The sequence below is a fragment of the Montipora capricornis genome, chromosome 10, assembly GCF_036669925.1.
Source record: "Montipora capricornis isolate CH-2021 chromosome 10, ASM3666992v2, whole genome shotgun sequence".
In the NCBI taxonomy this organism is placed as follows: domain Eukaryota; kingdom Metazoa; phylum Cnidaria; class Anthozoa; order Scleractinia; family Acroporidae; genus Montipora; species Montipora capricornis.
In genome coordinates this window covers 10,066,572-10,082,562 of record NC_090892.1, presented here as the reverse complement: position 1 = coordinate 10,082,562, position 15,991 = coordinate 10,066,572, and the positions used below count along the sequence as shown (strand labels likewise).

The following is a 15,991-nucleotide window of genomic DNA, read 5'->3' as shown; positions in this document are numbered from 1 at the left end:
TGTCGTATCAAACGTCGTTCTTCCGCGGGGGTCTTTTCCGAACTTGTAAGAAACATCCGATGGGCAACAATAATGAACGTCGACGATTCATTCTTGCGCAGCACGAACATTTTCCGATAACCACGCGGACGATGAGCTGCCGGATCTCTTTGACCACCAAAACGTTCAAAACGAGGTTGTGATGGACATTCTTTGTACACTGACGACGGGTGGCAACAGACGGAAGGATGTTCAGCATCCGTCGTGTTTACCCGGCGTGGTCTTGGACCGATGGGTTTGGCAGACACGTATCTCCGTAGAAAGAAACGCTCCACAGAGAAATACAGGGGGTCTGGAGCCGAGCCATGGTACTGTCGGGATATTCTAGGGCCTCGGTATAATCAGGGACCGAATCCGTTTTTGCAAGCAGGCTCCGCAACGATGGGTTTCGGTTATTACGACTAGGCATGCTGACGCCCAAATTCTTGGTTTAGGCTTAGGGGAAACCACTGGCTGCAAAAATTTCCTTGTATTGTCGGTTCTGAGGCCGAAAGAACCCGGGTAAGGACAGACAAGGCATCGTAATAGACCGTCTTCGTGTAAGAGTCCTAACAACGTTGTCCCCACGACCGTAAGCAATAAGCAAGCATACGCGCGGTTTGGCATCCACGACCACGAGAGTGTTAGTCTTCAAGACTGGGAGCACGGTGAACGAGTTGTTTGAAGTTGTTCAGGACCGCAGGGGTTGAGGAGGAAGACCTGACTTTCCCTCTAGAAGAGTCTTGAGCCGCTCGACTAGGTGATTGACGACGATGGTTACCACCTGCGACAGCGAGGTCCCATTGGTCGGGCGCCTTTTGGGGGATCGTCTCGAGTGTTGATGGACCCCTCTGAGCCAGAGCGTTGGCACGTGGGACAGCATAGATTCGGGCTCTCTGTGGAACCACGTAAGACGCAGCGCTGGAATTCTCTGAGACGCGTCGACGGCTTGATGCCCTGGTAAATGTTTTCTTTTGTTAACCGGAACCGTTGTGGATCATCCCACGTGACGTGAACGAAGGCAGAGGGTGAAGGAATCGTCCAGCTCAAATTGTTCGTTCGAGTTGAGCATGTGGGAAAGATTCCCAAGTAAGGCATCCCGCGGGGACCTTGAGCGCGCCATTCTCCGGCCCGTAGTCCCCAACCGTTGTAGGCATTGGCAATCGGTTGGAGTAGAGCGATGTAAAGTGCGATCGCCATCGGGAATGTCTTGATCATTGATTAAGTCATCTAGAGCAGTACGAAGACCTTGCACGACGCGCATCGTTCAACCGTTGTCGGGGGATGAACGCTCCAATCTGTCGAGGGCGAAGTTGAAAGACGCGTTCACGAACACCGAGACGGACACTACGACGTGCGACCACAGGAAATCTTTCAAAGACGAAACGTCCTGGAGCAGCACCTCCAATTTGTTCAAAACGCGTCGAGTGCTTCAGCCAAGTCACTATCACTATCGCTATCCATGATGAGATGTTTTTTTGTTTGAAGAAGACGGTGTGTCTTTTATAGAGAAAGAGTCACCTTGAACGACCTTGACGTGTACCCTAGATGGACCAATCCGGAGCGAGATAGATCTCCTGGGGGGATGGGGGGGTATCCCCCAGAGAGTCATGTGACCCCTTAGGAGCATGGGGATTGGTGGAACGATTCCTGTTAAGTAGTCGATCGAGTGAGGAGTCTCAGAAAAAGTCATGGCATCCGAACCCAAGAGACGTGTGCTGGAGATGGCAGTCGCCAGACGTACTATGGAGGTGGAGCAAGACCCAGAGTATGAGCAAGAGGTGTGGGTCAAGCAAGAGAATGTTCGTTGGCGAAAAGAAGGCCGGATTACCAAGAAGACTCCGGCGACCCGAAACGGGGCTTCGTATTGGGACCTGTTGCCTCCTGAAGTACGTCATCATGTATTGAAGGTTCGAGATCGAGAGGAGGAGAAGGAACGAGAGAAGGACCGGAGGGAACGTTGGAACCCCATTCACGAAGAGTTACTCCGTCTACCACGTTGCGCTCAACATGGCACGGTACGTACCGGGTATTTGTATTGGGTGGAAATCGAAGCGAATCTGATAGATTCGTTTATTTATTTGATGTCTTTTAGATGACGGCGACGTACGTAGGAGAATCGACTATCGTCTTTGAATGCGGACCGTGCCGACGGTTTGCCCCTGGGGGCTAATCCTGCGGGAAGCCGACGAATGAAATGTCGGACTGTCTTTTGGGCATGATGAGTTGTACGGGGTATCGGTATTGTACGGGCAGGTTTCGGTATCGTCGTCCAGAAGGGATGGTCGTGTGTCGTTGGTGTCGATGGCCCGTCTACCGGAGAGGTCTTTTGTGTATGCCATTTCGTTCCCTCATTGTCGTTGTTTTCTCGTAGGTCATGGTGTCCTATAGACAGGCGGAGGATCAGGGAGACATACATGGGTCGAATGGCAATGCCGTTGTAGTTATGTGGAATTGAGGTGTAGAACGTGGGATGGTTCTTGTTCGGTGCCTTATGCGTCGTACCGTCGTCCGGGATGTATGATTTGTACTTGTGACGTGGGTTATGGGTTTCCACCGTGTCGTCATGATTGGGGGATGGTGTTATTTGTGTCAGGGGTATAGTTGGACCTAGTTTTTTTGCTTTATTGTAGATGATTGTCAATTGGGAACAAACATTAGATGCGGATTTCGAGATGGGTATGGAGAGAGGATCGTTGGGTGTGGCGACGGAGACGACCCCGGAGAACGGAGGAGCAGCGTCGATGGCGGCGGTGTTATTTGAGGGAGATTCTAAGATAGGTCGTTTTCTTTTGTAGGTGATTTGTCAATTTGAGGATACGTTGGGGATGAAAGTCTGTCGAGATGGGTATGGAGAATGGTTGTTGGCTGTGGCGACGGGCACGCCCTCGAGCAGATGAAGCAGCTTCGATGGAGACGACGTTACTTGAATGAGATTCTAAGATAGGTTCTTTTTGTTAATAGATGGTGGTGCAGGAACATAGGACTCGTGGAGGTTATCCACCGAGGTCATGGGATCAATGGACTTGATCAAGTGGGTGTGTCCTCAACGTTGTACGGAGACTGCCGCCCCGTGCATTCACTGTTTGAAACGACTGGACCTCAATTACTTTGGTTGCTTGTGTTACGGGTGTCTCGTTCGTTGTCGATGTGACGGGTTGGAAGTCTCCTACGGACGTCGTCGTTTGTCATTCGGGTGGTCGTGTATCCACATATACTTTTCAAGAATCTCCTTATTATGGTAACCGTGCCGTCATGTTTCTTGACAGGGACCATGGTTTCCGTCCATCTTTCCAGACTTTGTTCCGCCTGGACGTTGTACTTCTTATGGATACGGATCGTGTACGTCTTATTGCTTTCGTCTTAGGGGCAACGGGTCTCTATTGGGACGGGATATTGATTCAAACGTTTCGTTCTCTTTATTAGATGTGGTGTCGTCTGAATCAGTTTACTCGTTTTTCCTACGAACTGGGTTGGACGAAAAAAGAGATGGAGGTTACGGCGGAGTTGTGGAAGGCGATTGATGTGGATTTTTGGGATCCGTCTTCTGGTCTCGTTAACGTATACAAACATCGATAACCTATGTTACGTTTTTCAGAATACGACCATGTGTTGGGTTGGTGTGCGTGCTGTCCTCAGAGACGATGGTGACGGTTTGTTTTTGTTGTTTTTTCATTAGACTTGGTGTATCCTCAGATTACCACTCGCTTTTCATTGGAGAGGGGTTGGACGGTAAAAGAACTAGACCATTATAGCGGAGTTATGGAGGGCGGTCGGTACTCATGGTCGTATTCGTCGTCGTCGTCGTCGCCGATAGTCGATTCTCCTATTAACCATGGATGTCATTTTTCTGTTTAGATCTGGTGCAATCTGCCTAATTTTGGATCGTACCGCAACAGACTCTATTACGCCAAGGAAGAGGCTGTTATTACCGTGTCTGGCGATCTATCAAAGACGAAATGAATCGCTGTGACCCAAACTATGACTCTACTAAGCATTATTATGATGCTCACTATTATTATTTTAGTTCATGACAGTGTTCGCCAATGGGGAAGGGTTCACGTTTTGGGATTCGCCTTGTTGTTCGTATGGACCCATCACATGCATGTATTGTCTTGATCGACTCAATGACCAACGAACGAACATAGCACCACAGGAGCATGCACGACATTGCCAGGGGACCTACAAACGTCGTAGGGAAAAATCGGCTGCGGTCGAGAGATCTTATAGCCTGGTGTGGAATGGTCATTATCAGATGCGCGTTTTATGGGAACTGACACCTCGATGTACTGTGGATTTTTCGTAGATTATGGTCCGTGCCGACCGATGTTTTTGTACGTGGAGTGAAGACTTTCATGTGCACGAGAGACGACCCTATACACCCATCGTTCGAATCATGTTACTGGAGGAACGTTTGACAGGCGTGTCTTTGTTTATGTTTTAGCTGCTCAGCATTCCCCCGGATGTCGAGGAGTACGTGGATGTCGATCGTTACTGTGCAGAGTGTTATGGAGAAAGTTATACGATCGTCCAAACTGGCCATCATCGATGCGGTCGTGGCACGATACGGATTTTATAATTATACAGGATCGGACCCGATCACAGGCATCGGAACATTTTATTTACGTGTGATAAGGATGAGGATGTACGATGAGTACGATTTGGAGGATGAGGATTTGGAGGAGTATGATGATGAGGACCGAGGCGTGGCCCTTTATTATTTGGATCCACCTGTATGGCGTCGTCAGGTGATGGTCCGTAACGAGGAGGGACATTTTGTTTACCAGAATACCGAAGGACATTTGGTGGTACGGACAAGACGTTATCACAGTATGGGACCTCCTTATTGTTCTTGTTTCGTTCCAGATCCAGACCCTGTTTCAGCCTCAGTTACATGAATGTTGTCCTACCCAAAGTTGGTTGAGGAAGCCATGGAGATGTGCAGAGATATGGCGTTTTCGTTACTATCGTATGAGACGAGGAGCTGATGGACATGTTTATTTCTATTGCAGTTCCAATTACCCCCTGCACGGCGTCACCTGAGAGCGGTCATGCTGTTTGGACAGTTACGTTTGTTGTGCGACAGCGCATGCCCTCCGTGAAGCCTGGCGTTATCGGAGACAACCCCTGTGGCACCCGGAAAAACAGATCAAAAAGAATCAGAAGACGGGACATTTTTATTTTGTACCATTTATTGACATTTACGGTCCTTTCCTTCGTCGGACAAGAATATTCAATCGTAAATTTCGTTGAAAAATGTTAACCAATTAAAGTTTGAGTTTACGTTTCATTTGCATGATTTTCTTGACCACTTTCTCCGTCTTCTTCTTTTTGCCTGGGAGGTTACTGATAGCCCGAATCATCTTGTCGTCGGCTTTCCACTTGTCCTGTAAGTTTCTGGCCTTGGCATAATCCATGTCGTGGGTCTTGGCAATCTTGTCCAAACGATTGATGCCAGGATCCCCTCGTTTGAGTCGTTTGGCCAGTTTGGTGCCAGGACCCATGTACTGATAACCAGGCCAATGAAACTCGATCCCTGTCTTGGACAAAGCCTTCTGCACGTCAAATTTGCCACCTCGCTGACGTCGTCGTCGCTGGCGTCGCCGTCTCTTAGTAGTCCTCGCCATCCAAACGTCGTTTGAGTTTCTTATCGAAATCCAACCACCGGGTGGGCGTTGCAATTTATCTGTTTCGGTAGGACGACGGCGTTGACCTGTCTTCTTACGAATTTTTTTCTGGACCGATTGAGCGGTCCTCTCCATGTAGTCGGCCACACTACTCCCCATCATCCTGGGATCTCCTTGAAACGGAAGCTGTCCCCAGTCGACGGAGGGAACCGGTGTCTTGGGGGGTGACTTTTTTTTCTTCTTTTTGGGTGGGGCTGCTTTGGGTTGAGTGATGAATCGAAGTCGTTTTTTAGCTTTAGGGGGTGCCGAGGGCGTGGTCTCGGGTGTTGTCTTTTTCTTCTTCTTCACCAACTGCGTCAACATGGAGTGTAAGGGTCCTTGCGCATAGGCATCGGCTTCGGCATCGCGTTCGTCGTCGGCATCCGGTCCGAACCCAATAGGTTGTCGGACGGCTTTGGTCCACCGTTTCTTTTGGTCGGCCAGAGAAGTGGCCAAGGTATTTTTGATCCCTGGAGGAATCTGATCCGACATGAGAACGGCTTCCTGTTTGGCGGCGATACGAGCGGCTTTGGCCAAAGGCAGGTTTTCGGTCAGACGTTCCTTGTACACGTCTTCCAGTTGACGTAATCGTTGAGGATCGATCAAGACTTTGTTTTCAAATCCTGGAATGGTCTCCACTTCACTCATCGTGAAGTATTGAGATCGTCGCGTCTTTCCCTGGTTTTATAGTAGAGGTTCTGTTTCTCGTAGCGTTCGCGTTCCAGATGTCGATTCAATTCGCAGACTTGTTCTTGCAAGACCCCCATCTTTTGTTCGGCAAGCTCCAAGTTCTGATTGCGTTCTTGCAACTGATCGGTCAATTGACGGACAATGTCGCATTGTTCGCGGACACGATGCCGAAGCCCCCGTATCTGATCCTGTAGGGCACAGAACGAACGAGGCCCTTGCGTCCACGTGTTATCACACCAACCATCGTCCATGTTGTAGATGATCCTTGACACAATGATGATACGCCGTATGCAATCCGACCCAGAACCGAGTTCGATGAAAATGTCGACGCATCATCCTTCGTCGGGCTTTTATGCTACGACTCGAACGACTGATGGCCCGTAACACTCTTCGATCTCGTGGGGTCTCGGTGATCTTGAGTAGGGTGTACTTGGACAAAGGCAGACGCCCCTTGACAATCTCTCGAGCCAATTGACTGATGGCCTCGATCTTTTGATCCACGGCATCGTAGAGTTTTCGTAAACGGTCCTCTCCCGACATCGGGTCAGATCTCGTAGAAACCAACCTAGATAGGGTGTTTGGGCACGAACGCAACCAGGAATCTGATGACGACACGCTTTCATCGCGGACATAGACACCGTTCACAGACGGTGTTCAATCCTTGCCACAGACCTCGACCCGTTTGATTCATCATGATCTGACGTCGCTTTTTAATAGAATGTTTACGGCGGGCCATGTCTTCCATGACCTTTTCGTAGGGTCGAAGGCGTCCTACCGTCTTGGACGAGATGGGAATGTTCCCTCGCAGTGCATTCATCACCAGTTCACTCACGGCATTGATTTGATCGGCATTGGCAGCTTGAAGTCGGGCTCGACGGGTTTGATGATCGGCTTCTTTCAAAACACTCCGTAGGAACGGACGTTGTCGCTGGATACGCCACGACATGATCTTCGATCCAGAGGAAGAGACGAATTTCTTTTTATACACGAAGTGAGCGTCGTTTTCGTCGACGGCGACGACGACGACGTCCTTTTCGTTGGGGCTGTGACACTGGGATCATCACCAGGTTACCGCCTCGTTGCATCCATATGGGTGGCATCATACGTCGACGTTGATGTACCCGTCTCGGGCCCCACCAAAGACTACCACCACGTTGACGTGCCATGGTAGACATATGGAATGATGTGGACTATTCTTTTATAGCCCCCTCAAAGGACGTGGATCCCCACGCATCATTCGATCCATCACCATTTTTCGCGCCCAAGGTTTTCGTTGGAGAATCCGTTTCATCATGCCATAATTATACTTGGGTGCTTCATAGTGACCGGTGACGCCTTTGGCACCCATCCTTTTATACCTCTTGTCTTTTCCTAACGTGTACCCGGCAGCCGCGGCCTTGCCTAGGACCGCCAGGAGACCGCGTCCACGTTGTGGGGGTCGTCGCCGTCGTCGCCGTTTGGTCTTGGGCATGATTGACATCGTGGCGTTGCGCATGTCCTTTTATGGGTTACTGAGTCGGGAAGAGGTGCGTCGGACCGTGGGCGTGCCACCATCTTCGTAGACTGTGGTCACGGTGTTGGTATGGGTAATGTTCCGGATACGACGTCCATCCGTTCGTTGACGGGCGTCTTGAGATAACAAATCCATTTGACGACGAAGTCCATCCTGATTCAAACGTCGTCGACCTCCACGGCCACTCCCTCCAGGAGAACCTCCAGGAGAACCTCCTCCACCAGGAGAGCCTCCTCCGCCAGGAGAGCCGCCTCCTCCGCCACCGCCTCCTCCGCCACCGCCGCCTCCTCCGCCACCACCGCCTCCACCACCGCTACCTCGACGACGGGAACCTGCAGGAGAACCTGCTGGGAGAGGGCGTCGACGCGGGCGTTTGCCTCCGGTGGTGGGACGAGGACGTTTGCCTCCAGTGGTAGGACGAGGAGCTGCGTTGGAAGGACCACTGGCGGCAAAATCTTGTAAATCTTGGTCGGAGATGTCATAGTCTCTTTGGATCTGGGTTCTCTGAGCCACGGGGATACTCCCGTCCAAAAGAGAACGCATCATGAGTTGTCGTTGGGCTACAAACCCATCGGTCTCTAATCCCCCGGTATTAAGACCCAGTTCTTCCAACAAGACATTGGGTTCGGGTGTCGGCACACGACCTTGATCCAACGTTTCCAAAAACTCTTGAATCGTACTGTTGGGGGTTCGTGTTCCGACGCCGGCCGGACTGTTTCTGGGAGTCATGTTGGGAATGGTGTTCCCCACACCGGCCGGGGACGTCCGCGGTGTCCTGCTTCCTACACCCGCTGGAGCAGACGTCATCCTGGGTTCAGAGAACGAACGGGTTCCTAGAGGAATGCGTTGGGCTGTCTCGAGTCGTTCACTCAAAGCCAAAGCCCGTCCTCCTTTTCTTCGACGTCGACGAGCCGCGCGTTCTTTAGCTCTCCGTCGTTGTTGCTGTTGACGGTACTCTTGCAATTCCCTTTGATATTCAGAGGGATTGCGTTCAAATTGAAACTGGTCAAACGGTGATCCGGGACTGGAAGGTGTGGAAGGTGTGGAAGGAGCTTGTCGTCGTCGGTGCTCTGCCAAGACACGTTGATACTCGGAGGGATCCCAATGGGCGAACGGGGATCCTGGACTACTCATTCACGTTTCCACACTTGGGTCGGACCATCCGAGGGTGTCACACAACTGAACAGGCGGTACCGATCGTCTGAAGCGGGATGAAGGTCCATCATTATATACCCGTACGGGCGTTGCGTGCATGTTTCGAAGAGACGAAGCACGTCACGCCATCGATCGGGAAAGGCTTGTAACGTCAAGGCTCGAAATCCCGTTTGATCTCTAGGATTCTTGAACACGAAGAGATAGTGGGCATTCCTGGAGATGGTCTTGGCATACTTGCCGGGTGGAAATAAATCTTGACACAAATACAACACCGTGATGTTCCGATGATGCGATTCTCGGGTGAATAGGTCCAACACGCGTTTATCGTTCCCACCTTCGTCCATGAGATCGTCCAAGACCAGGATCCCGCCACCACTTTTTCCAAACCATTGTCGAAGATCCGAAATGTCAGGGATTCCTTCGTGAAATCGGATCCCACGACCTTTCATCCGTTCGAAACGCGGTTGCCATACGGCATAACAGTAATGACACGGTTTGGTCCGTCCTCCTTCAAAGACATCACCTTCCGTCAAGAGCGCTTCGGTCAATTGCGTCTTACCGCTCCCCGAGGGACCGACGATCATCGTACTACTGGGTTGTCGTATCATCCTTCATCGACGGTAGAGTGTGATCCGCCCCTTTTTTATAGTAACCCAAGACAAAGACACGACATGTGATGAAAGTAATTTTTAATGTAAAAGAATCGGTTCATGCGGTGTACAACCTTGAAGGCAGGGTAATGCATTGACCTCTTGGACGATTTGACGACGTACTTGTCGACCCACCCTTCGGTCATTGGCTACAAAATCATGGGGAGAAAAGGTTTGCACAAACTCGGGCATGGTACGTCCCCGAACCCTCTCTTTCAAAAACATCAAAGCATAATGACCGCAAGCGGTACTGTTCAAAGCTTGAAGGGTCCGATCGTTCCATTGCACCGCATCCCATTCGTCTTCGAGCCATCGTTCCAAATCAGGTGCACGGTAAGTCGTCATCGGGAGCCCGTAACTGTCCATGACTTCGCACCGATTCTGTTCCGTCCAAAGTCCCAACCAATGTTGACCCGGTTCCCCTCGTGGATCCGTATTGACGATGTAAGCGGCCCGTGTCGTACGGCTCGGGCGTGACGGAAGCCCATCAGAGGGATGGACGCCATGAAAGACGCGTTTCAGGATTGGATCGTCCAAGGCCAAGGCGCGTAAGGTCACGTCACTCAAGGGTACAAATTCCATGTCTGTTCACTCGTACTTTTGATACAGGACGGCTCCGTTGGCACCGGCCTGGAAGCTGTCTTCGAATTCGCCAAACACCAAAATGGTGATGTTCTTGTCGGGAGCGGCATTAAATCGGATTTCCAGACGCAGCTTGCCTTTTTGTTTGGGATTTCGATGATACGGTGAATCGGCATTCCCGCTGGGTACATTGTTAAACATGAACAAAGTGCAATTCTTGCCGAATCCCCAATCTCCTGGCTGAATCAGGTGAGGGCGATGATTGGTCAGGGAACCGCTGGCTTCCAAAACACGGTGATAGCCCAACCAGTCTTTCAGGGTAGTGGTGCCATCCAATTCCAACGTTGGATAGGGATATTCTTCTCCGCCTACCAGTTGACGAATACTCTTCACCCCAAAATCTTGGAAGGCGTACGGGTAATACTCCAAATCCCCATTAAACGCTTTGCTATCCAGCAGCCCGACGACCAAACGGTCGGGAAGACGGCCTGTGAACAATTGGTCTTCGGTCCACAAGGTGGTCTTGCCATCGAACGAGAAGGTTCGGATTTGACTTTTGACCATAGGATAATTCGCCATTTGACCTTTCACATCGATCTTGGCCATCAGTTCGTTACCCACACTGACATTCAGGTTGACGCGACACAAATGAAAAGTGACTTTGATATCCCCTGCACCCAACGTGACGTATCTTTTGACCCCGGTGCCACTGGTCTTGGTCCCAAACAGGAAAAAGTCCGGCGTGTTGCAAAACAGTTCCATCACCATTTCTACGCGAGGGACCAACAAACGTCCCGTTCGCATGGCAGCCAGATGAGGATACATGATCATGGTGGCTTTGTTGTTGCTGTAAAAGAGTTTGGTGGCCGTCTTCAGAGGATTTGTACTGTTGTGCGCCCATCCGGCGGTGGTGGAAATGTCGTCGTCGCCTCCCGTCGCTGCCAGCTGTTCTTCCACGTTCAGGTAATTCACCCAACCTTGAGGGGCCAACAACGTATCGCCTTCGTCTCGACTGTAATTCAAGAGGGTCTCGATGAAAGCCTTGTACATGTACGTGTCGGTCTGTTCGCTCATCAAGACACCACCCAGTCGTAGATTGATCTGCTTGAAGAGACCGTGAGCCAGATTGTTGGTGACGTACACAAACTTGGTGTTGGTGGCATCCGAAGCCGCATTGGTATCGGCCACGATACCGTTGGTGGACGCCGAATTCAATTTCAGTTCGATTTCAAAAAAACTACGTCCCAAATCGATAAATTCGTCCAAACCGGGAACGGTAAAGGTGACGGGCACGATGCCCGTCATGGCGGCACTGTACGGGATCATCCGGTACGAATCGACCGTGATGTCCGTCGACGGCATGGTAAACAGTTCCAGACTCATGATCGTCGTCTTCTTCTTCTACGTCGAGGTCGTCGTGTTCTCGGTAGGTGCGGCATCAACCAACCACCGTACTGAACGGGGTTCCTGCCTTTTATAGTAGTAGGAGCAGACTGACGTCGACGGTAGGCGCGTTGTCGACGCAACCGTGAATGGACGACCATCGGTCGGCGATTCATCGTCTAAAGATGGACGCCACACTTCGTTTGGCTTTTTTATAGGCATACCGTCCACCCACTTTCGCCAAAGCGCCCGCTTTTCGTTTCAAACCACGTTTCAACGAGTGTCCCACCACACCTCCGACTTCGTTGAACGAACGACCACTAGCCGCCGCTTGAAGTCCCGATTGCATGGCGTTCATCAAGACGGGCGAGGCAATCTTGATCAACTCTTCGGTGGCACCATCTCCACGCTGGTACGGAGGATGATACCGTGTCAGACTACCCCCACGCATGATGAGGATGATGACCTCCCGACAGTGTCACGTCGTTTTTATACGTACCGTGGTCTCCTCCGGAACTGAAAGGTCACGCTAGTTCTACGATGTTTTCTTACGGAACTGAAAGGTGACGATGGTTCTCCCTCCAGGAGCGAAACGGGCCAGTTCTCCAGTACTCTCACCCACACTGACCTCGATCACATCCAATTCTGCACGGCGCATAGACATCCATTGAATGTGGGTGGGCTCGAAGTAGATGACACCCGAACCATCCTGGGTGTAATGCACTTCCCGGACCAACTGATGCTCTGAGTCACCGACAATATTACTACTCACTACATCCGAGTAGACGAGCATGGTACGCGATGGCTGAGTGGACATTCGATTAAATGAGTGATTCAAGTGTAGGAATCGCCACTCCACGGTCTGACTCAGACACAACTTGTTATCCTTCACCTGCCAGTAATTAGGGGTCCAATCAGCGTTTTTGGGTAATTCGGTGACCAATTGTCGATAGAGTCTCTTCTGGTCTTTTTCGTGAAAGTTCATCTCGAGATTAACACCCAAGACCCAGACTTTCAGTAGAGAAGTCACAGTCCTTTGCTCGATCCATCCCATCTTCTGGGCCAAGTCGATATCAATGCAGAAGGTCATTTTACCATGGCTCAGGGACCCCACGTCGGCCACCTTCTTCCTCTCCATGATCATAGTCTCACCCTCCCATCGGAAGGTAGGGCGTTGACTATCGTCCACATACTCCATCTTCGCCTTGATTAACTCCAGTACCATCTGTCGGTTGAGTTCCTGAACGACTTCCTTCATGAACCCGACACCATTGACAATGACGGCATTGCGTTGGATAAGCGCCGTCTTCGTCACTTGACTTGACTTCAAGGTTATGGTTTCGGGTTGGGTTCCCGAATCCTTCATATGATACTTAGTGCTTATCACCTCGTCCGATGACAAGTAGCTCCGGAGATCCATCCCCTCATTAGGCATAGAGATGGAGGCCAACGCGGCCTCCCATTCTCCATCAAAGTGAACGACCCTGGGCAAACGTACTTTGAAGGCATTCGGTGTATTATTCGGAAACTCTTTCGAAGGATCGCTGAGTACGACGATCCGATTCATGACGACGACGACGAAAATGGAGACAGAGCGTACTTGTTTTGTCTTTAGGAAAGGCCACGGGACGCCCGTCGATTTCCTTGACACGAACGTGGACCGTTTCGATCTTAGATCCGCGTAGGCGATGGTAATGCACCTGTGGTGGTTCCCACCAGGCACCCCCGCTTTTATAGGGGACGGTGCGCAACAGTTGGTCGTACGACTCCTCCAACCATTGACTTTCCACTAAATTGACGTAGACGAAAAGAGGACGTTCGATCGGTTGCTTCGCCAAGGGAGTGGGTTTCAGTCTGGCAAAGGCTTCGTTCAGACGGACGAATCGCCAGTTGAAGGCATTGGCCATCACCATGAAATGAGCATTGTTATACAACGTATCCCATCCTGCACCTTCCGTGATCAAGGTCACCGGTCCAGTTTCTTTGGTAAATCCGCTTGTATACCCTGTAAAGCCGGACCCATCCAGAAACCTTTCTTGAGTGTAATCCGGTGTTGGGGCGGTCTCGTCAATCGCTTCCATGAGGAGATTGGGTCCTTTCTTGTAGTGATTCGGCCGATCTCCTTGACCCGTCTTGGTCAACCATCCCATATGGAAAGCCAGTTCGCTAACCCATCCAAAATACTTGTAGGGCGAACCTTGAGAATTGATTCCGTGCTTGTACACAAGTGAATTGTCCAAAAGCAATTGGTCTCCCTTCCATACAAATTTGGCCATGGTGTTGTATCGCGTCGTCTTTGGAGGGGTCTGACTCGTGTCCGGGACGCCTATGTAAAGATGCTCTCCGGGGCTCAGATTTTGATAGATCTTTTGTTGCATCAGATCCATGACCTGTTTGATAAAGTCCACACCCGTCTCAGATGGAGTGAGTTCCGACAACCAGATCACCCTTCGCTGACTCTGCATGACATGAATCTCTCCCTTGGCATTCTTTTTCGTGGTAACGTAGTAAAACATACACACGTATCCTTCTTTATTCCATGTCTCTGGATGACCTATGCCATGGTACGCTTCGTGAACCAGAATCTTTTCGGGGAACGAAGGTGGTGGCGGTGGTGGCGGTGGAATGTCAGGCAGAGAGACACCACTCAATCCCACTTCCCAACGGTCCGTGTCCTGCTGCCAAGCATGATCTCTAGGCAGACGGACTTTGAACTCGGAAGGACCATTGTCGGGGAACTCGGATTTTTGAACATGACTCGACAACGTCACATAACGAGACATGACTATCTTTATTTGTATCTTTGGTATCTTTTTTATACATGTCGTAACGCCGAACGAGGAATCCAACTATCGTATTTCTCAGGCCAACCTAACCAACGCACTTTTACGAGTCGCTTGCGTCGTTGCAAGATCTTTTCCACGCGGAACAAAGCTTCGTCGGGTACGGTGACTTTCTGGACATCTTCTTCGTAGAAACTACCTCCGAGAGGCGTGCCATCCCATTCTTTCAGTTTATACGTGACCACGGGTCCGGGTACCACGCGTTGTACGACAAACACTTCTTCGGTCCAGCCCGGCAGATACCCTTTCTTGAACGGACGATGTTTCTTGCTGAGTCGCACACGATCGCCCACTTTGAGTTTGGGACGAGGACGCCGTTTCAGGCGTTTGCCGTACAAGGCGGACCACACCGCGCCTTCGTTCTTCTCCGTCACGTCGCGTGGCGCCATCCCGATACTCCGATGCCGACTCCCATTGTACCCGTCGAGGAGTTGGGGCAACACCTTGACATACACTCGCGTATTACGCGCCGTGAAATAACGATACATGCGTTGTTTTAACGTACGATTAAAACGTTCGACGATGGAAGCTTTGGCATCCCCATGCGTCGAAAAATGGTGAATGCCTTCTTGTTCCAACATGGTTCTGAACGGGGCATTGTAAAATTCTTTTCCGGCATCCGTCTGTAAACGCAACGGTTTCCGTCCACTCTGTCGCAGAATCTTCTCAAACGCTTCTGTCACAGCCACCCCGGTCTTGTTCTTGACGGGAACGGCCCAGGCATACTTGGACAACACGTCGATGACCGTCAAGAGGTATCGATTTCCTCCATTCCATTTCTTGAGAGGTTGCATCTCCACCAGATCGGCTTGCCATTGATCGTCTTTGTGGAACACCAACACGGGGGACGTCTGAAAACGTCGACGAACCGGACGATGTAACGTATAAGCCAATTCCCCTTGCAATTCGTCTCGGGCTTCTTTCAAGGACAACCCTTGGGCCTTGGCATATCGGGCCACGCCGCCTAAAGCGCCGGGCGTGCCGGGGTCCGTGTAGGCGGTGACGCCGGAAGCACGGCGGCGGTTCTTCCGCTTCGGCATGTCTTGGTGAGAAGGAGTCGGACGGTCAACTCCAAGAGACTAGGCAGATCTTTCAAGTACCGTTGTTCCAACGTCTGCCACGTAGCGTACGCTCTCTCGGGTCCCAGAGTTCGCGTCAACCAGGTCAGGTACACGACAAAATGAGGCCATTTATAGTCGTCCTTGCGTTTCAGAACGGCGAACGTGGCTATGGCATCCACGGGTTCTTGGGTGGGCAATCCGTCCCATTGATCGTCTCCTTCGAGACAGGTCATCAGTTCTCGACATATCCAAGTCAAGATCGACCAACGGAGACGTCGTCCGTACTCGCGATAAGGCAGACGTACGATTTGTTCCAGACCCACCCTCACCACCCGACGACCCAATTCAGCACACGACATCATCATCATCACATGTACTTTTATTCAAACATTTTCACATTGGCTGACTTTTATACACTCCGGAATCGATA

General features: G+C 50.9%; 2 protein-coding genes across 2 annotated transcripts; both read right to left on the bottom strand.

Annotated features, from left to right (window-relative positions):
• Positions 1 to 8,813: 8,813 nt before the first annotated feature.
• Positions 8,814 to 10,295, bottom strand: LOC138022160 (uncharacterized). Its single transcript, XM_068869193.1, has one exon. The coding sequence runs from the start codon at positions 9,648 to 9,650 to the stop codon at positions 9,018 to 9,020; it is 633 nt and encodes a 210-aa protein (XP_068725294.1). The 5' UTR covers positions 9,651 to 10,295; the 3' UTR covers positions 8,814 to 9,017.
• On the bottom strand, positions 10,281 to 11,657 carry LOC138020269 (uncharacterized protein F54H12.2-like). The gene has a single exon (XM_068867277.1). It carries the CDS (start codon positions 11,655 to 11,657, stop codon positions 10,281 to 10,283), a length of 1,377 nt encoding a protein of 458 aa, XP_068723378.1.
• Between the last annotated feature and the right edge of the window lie 4,334 nt (positions 11,658 to 15,991).

Coding starts and splice junctions, on each gene's coding strand:
- LOC138020269 (XM_068867277.1), bottom strand. CDS start 11,657: ATGAGTCTGGAACTGTTTACCATGCCGTCGACGGACATCACGGTCGAT.
- LOC138022160 (XM_068869193.1), bottom strand. CDS start 9,650: ATGATACGACAACCCAGTAGTACGATGATCGTCGGTCCCTCGGGGAGC.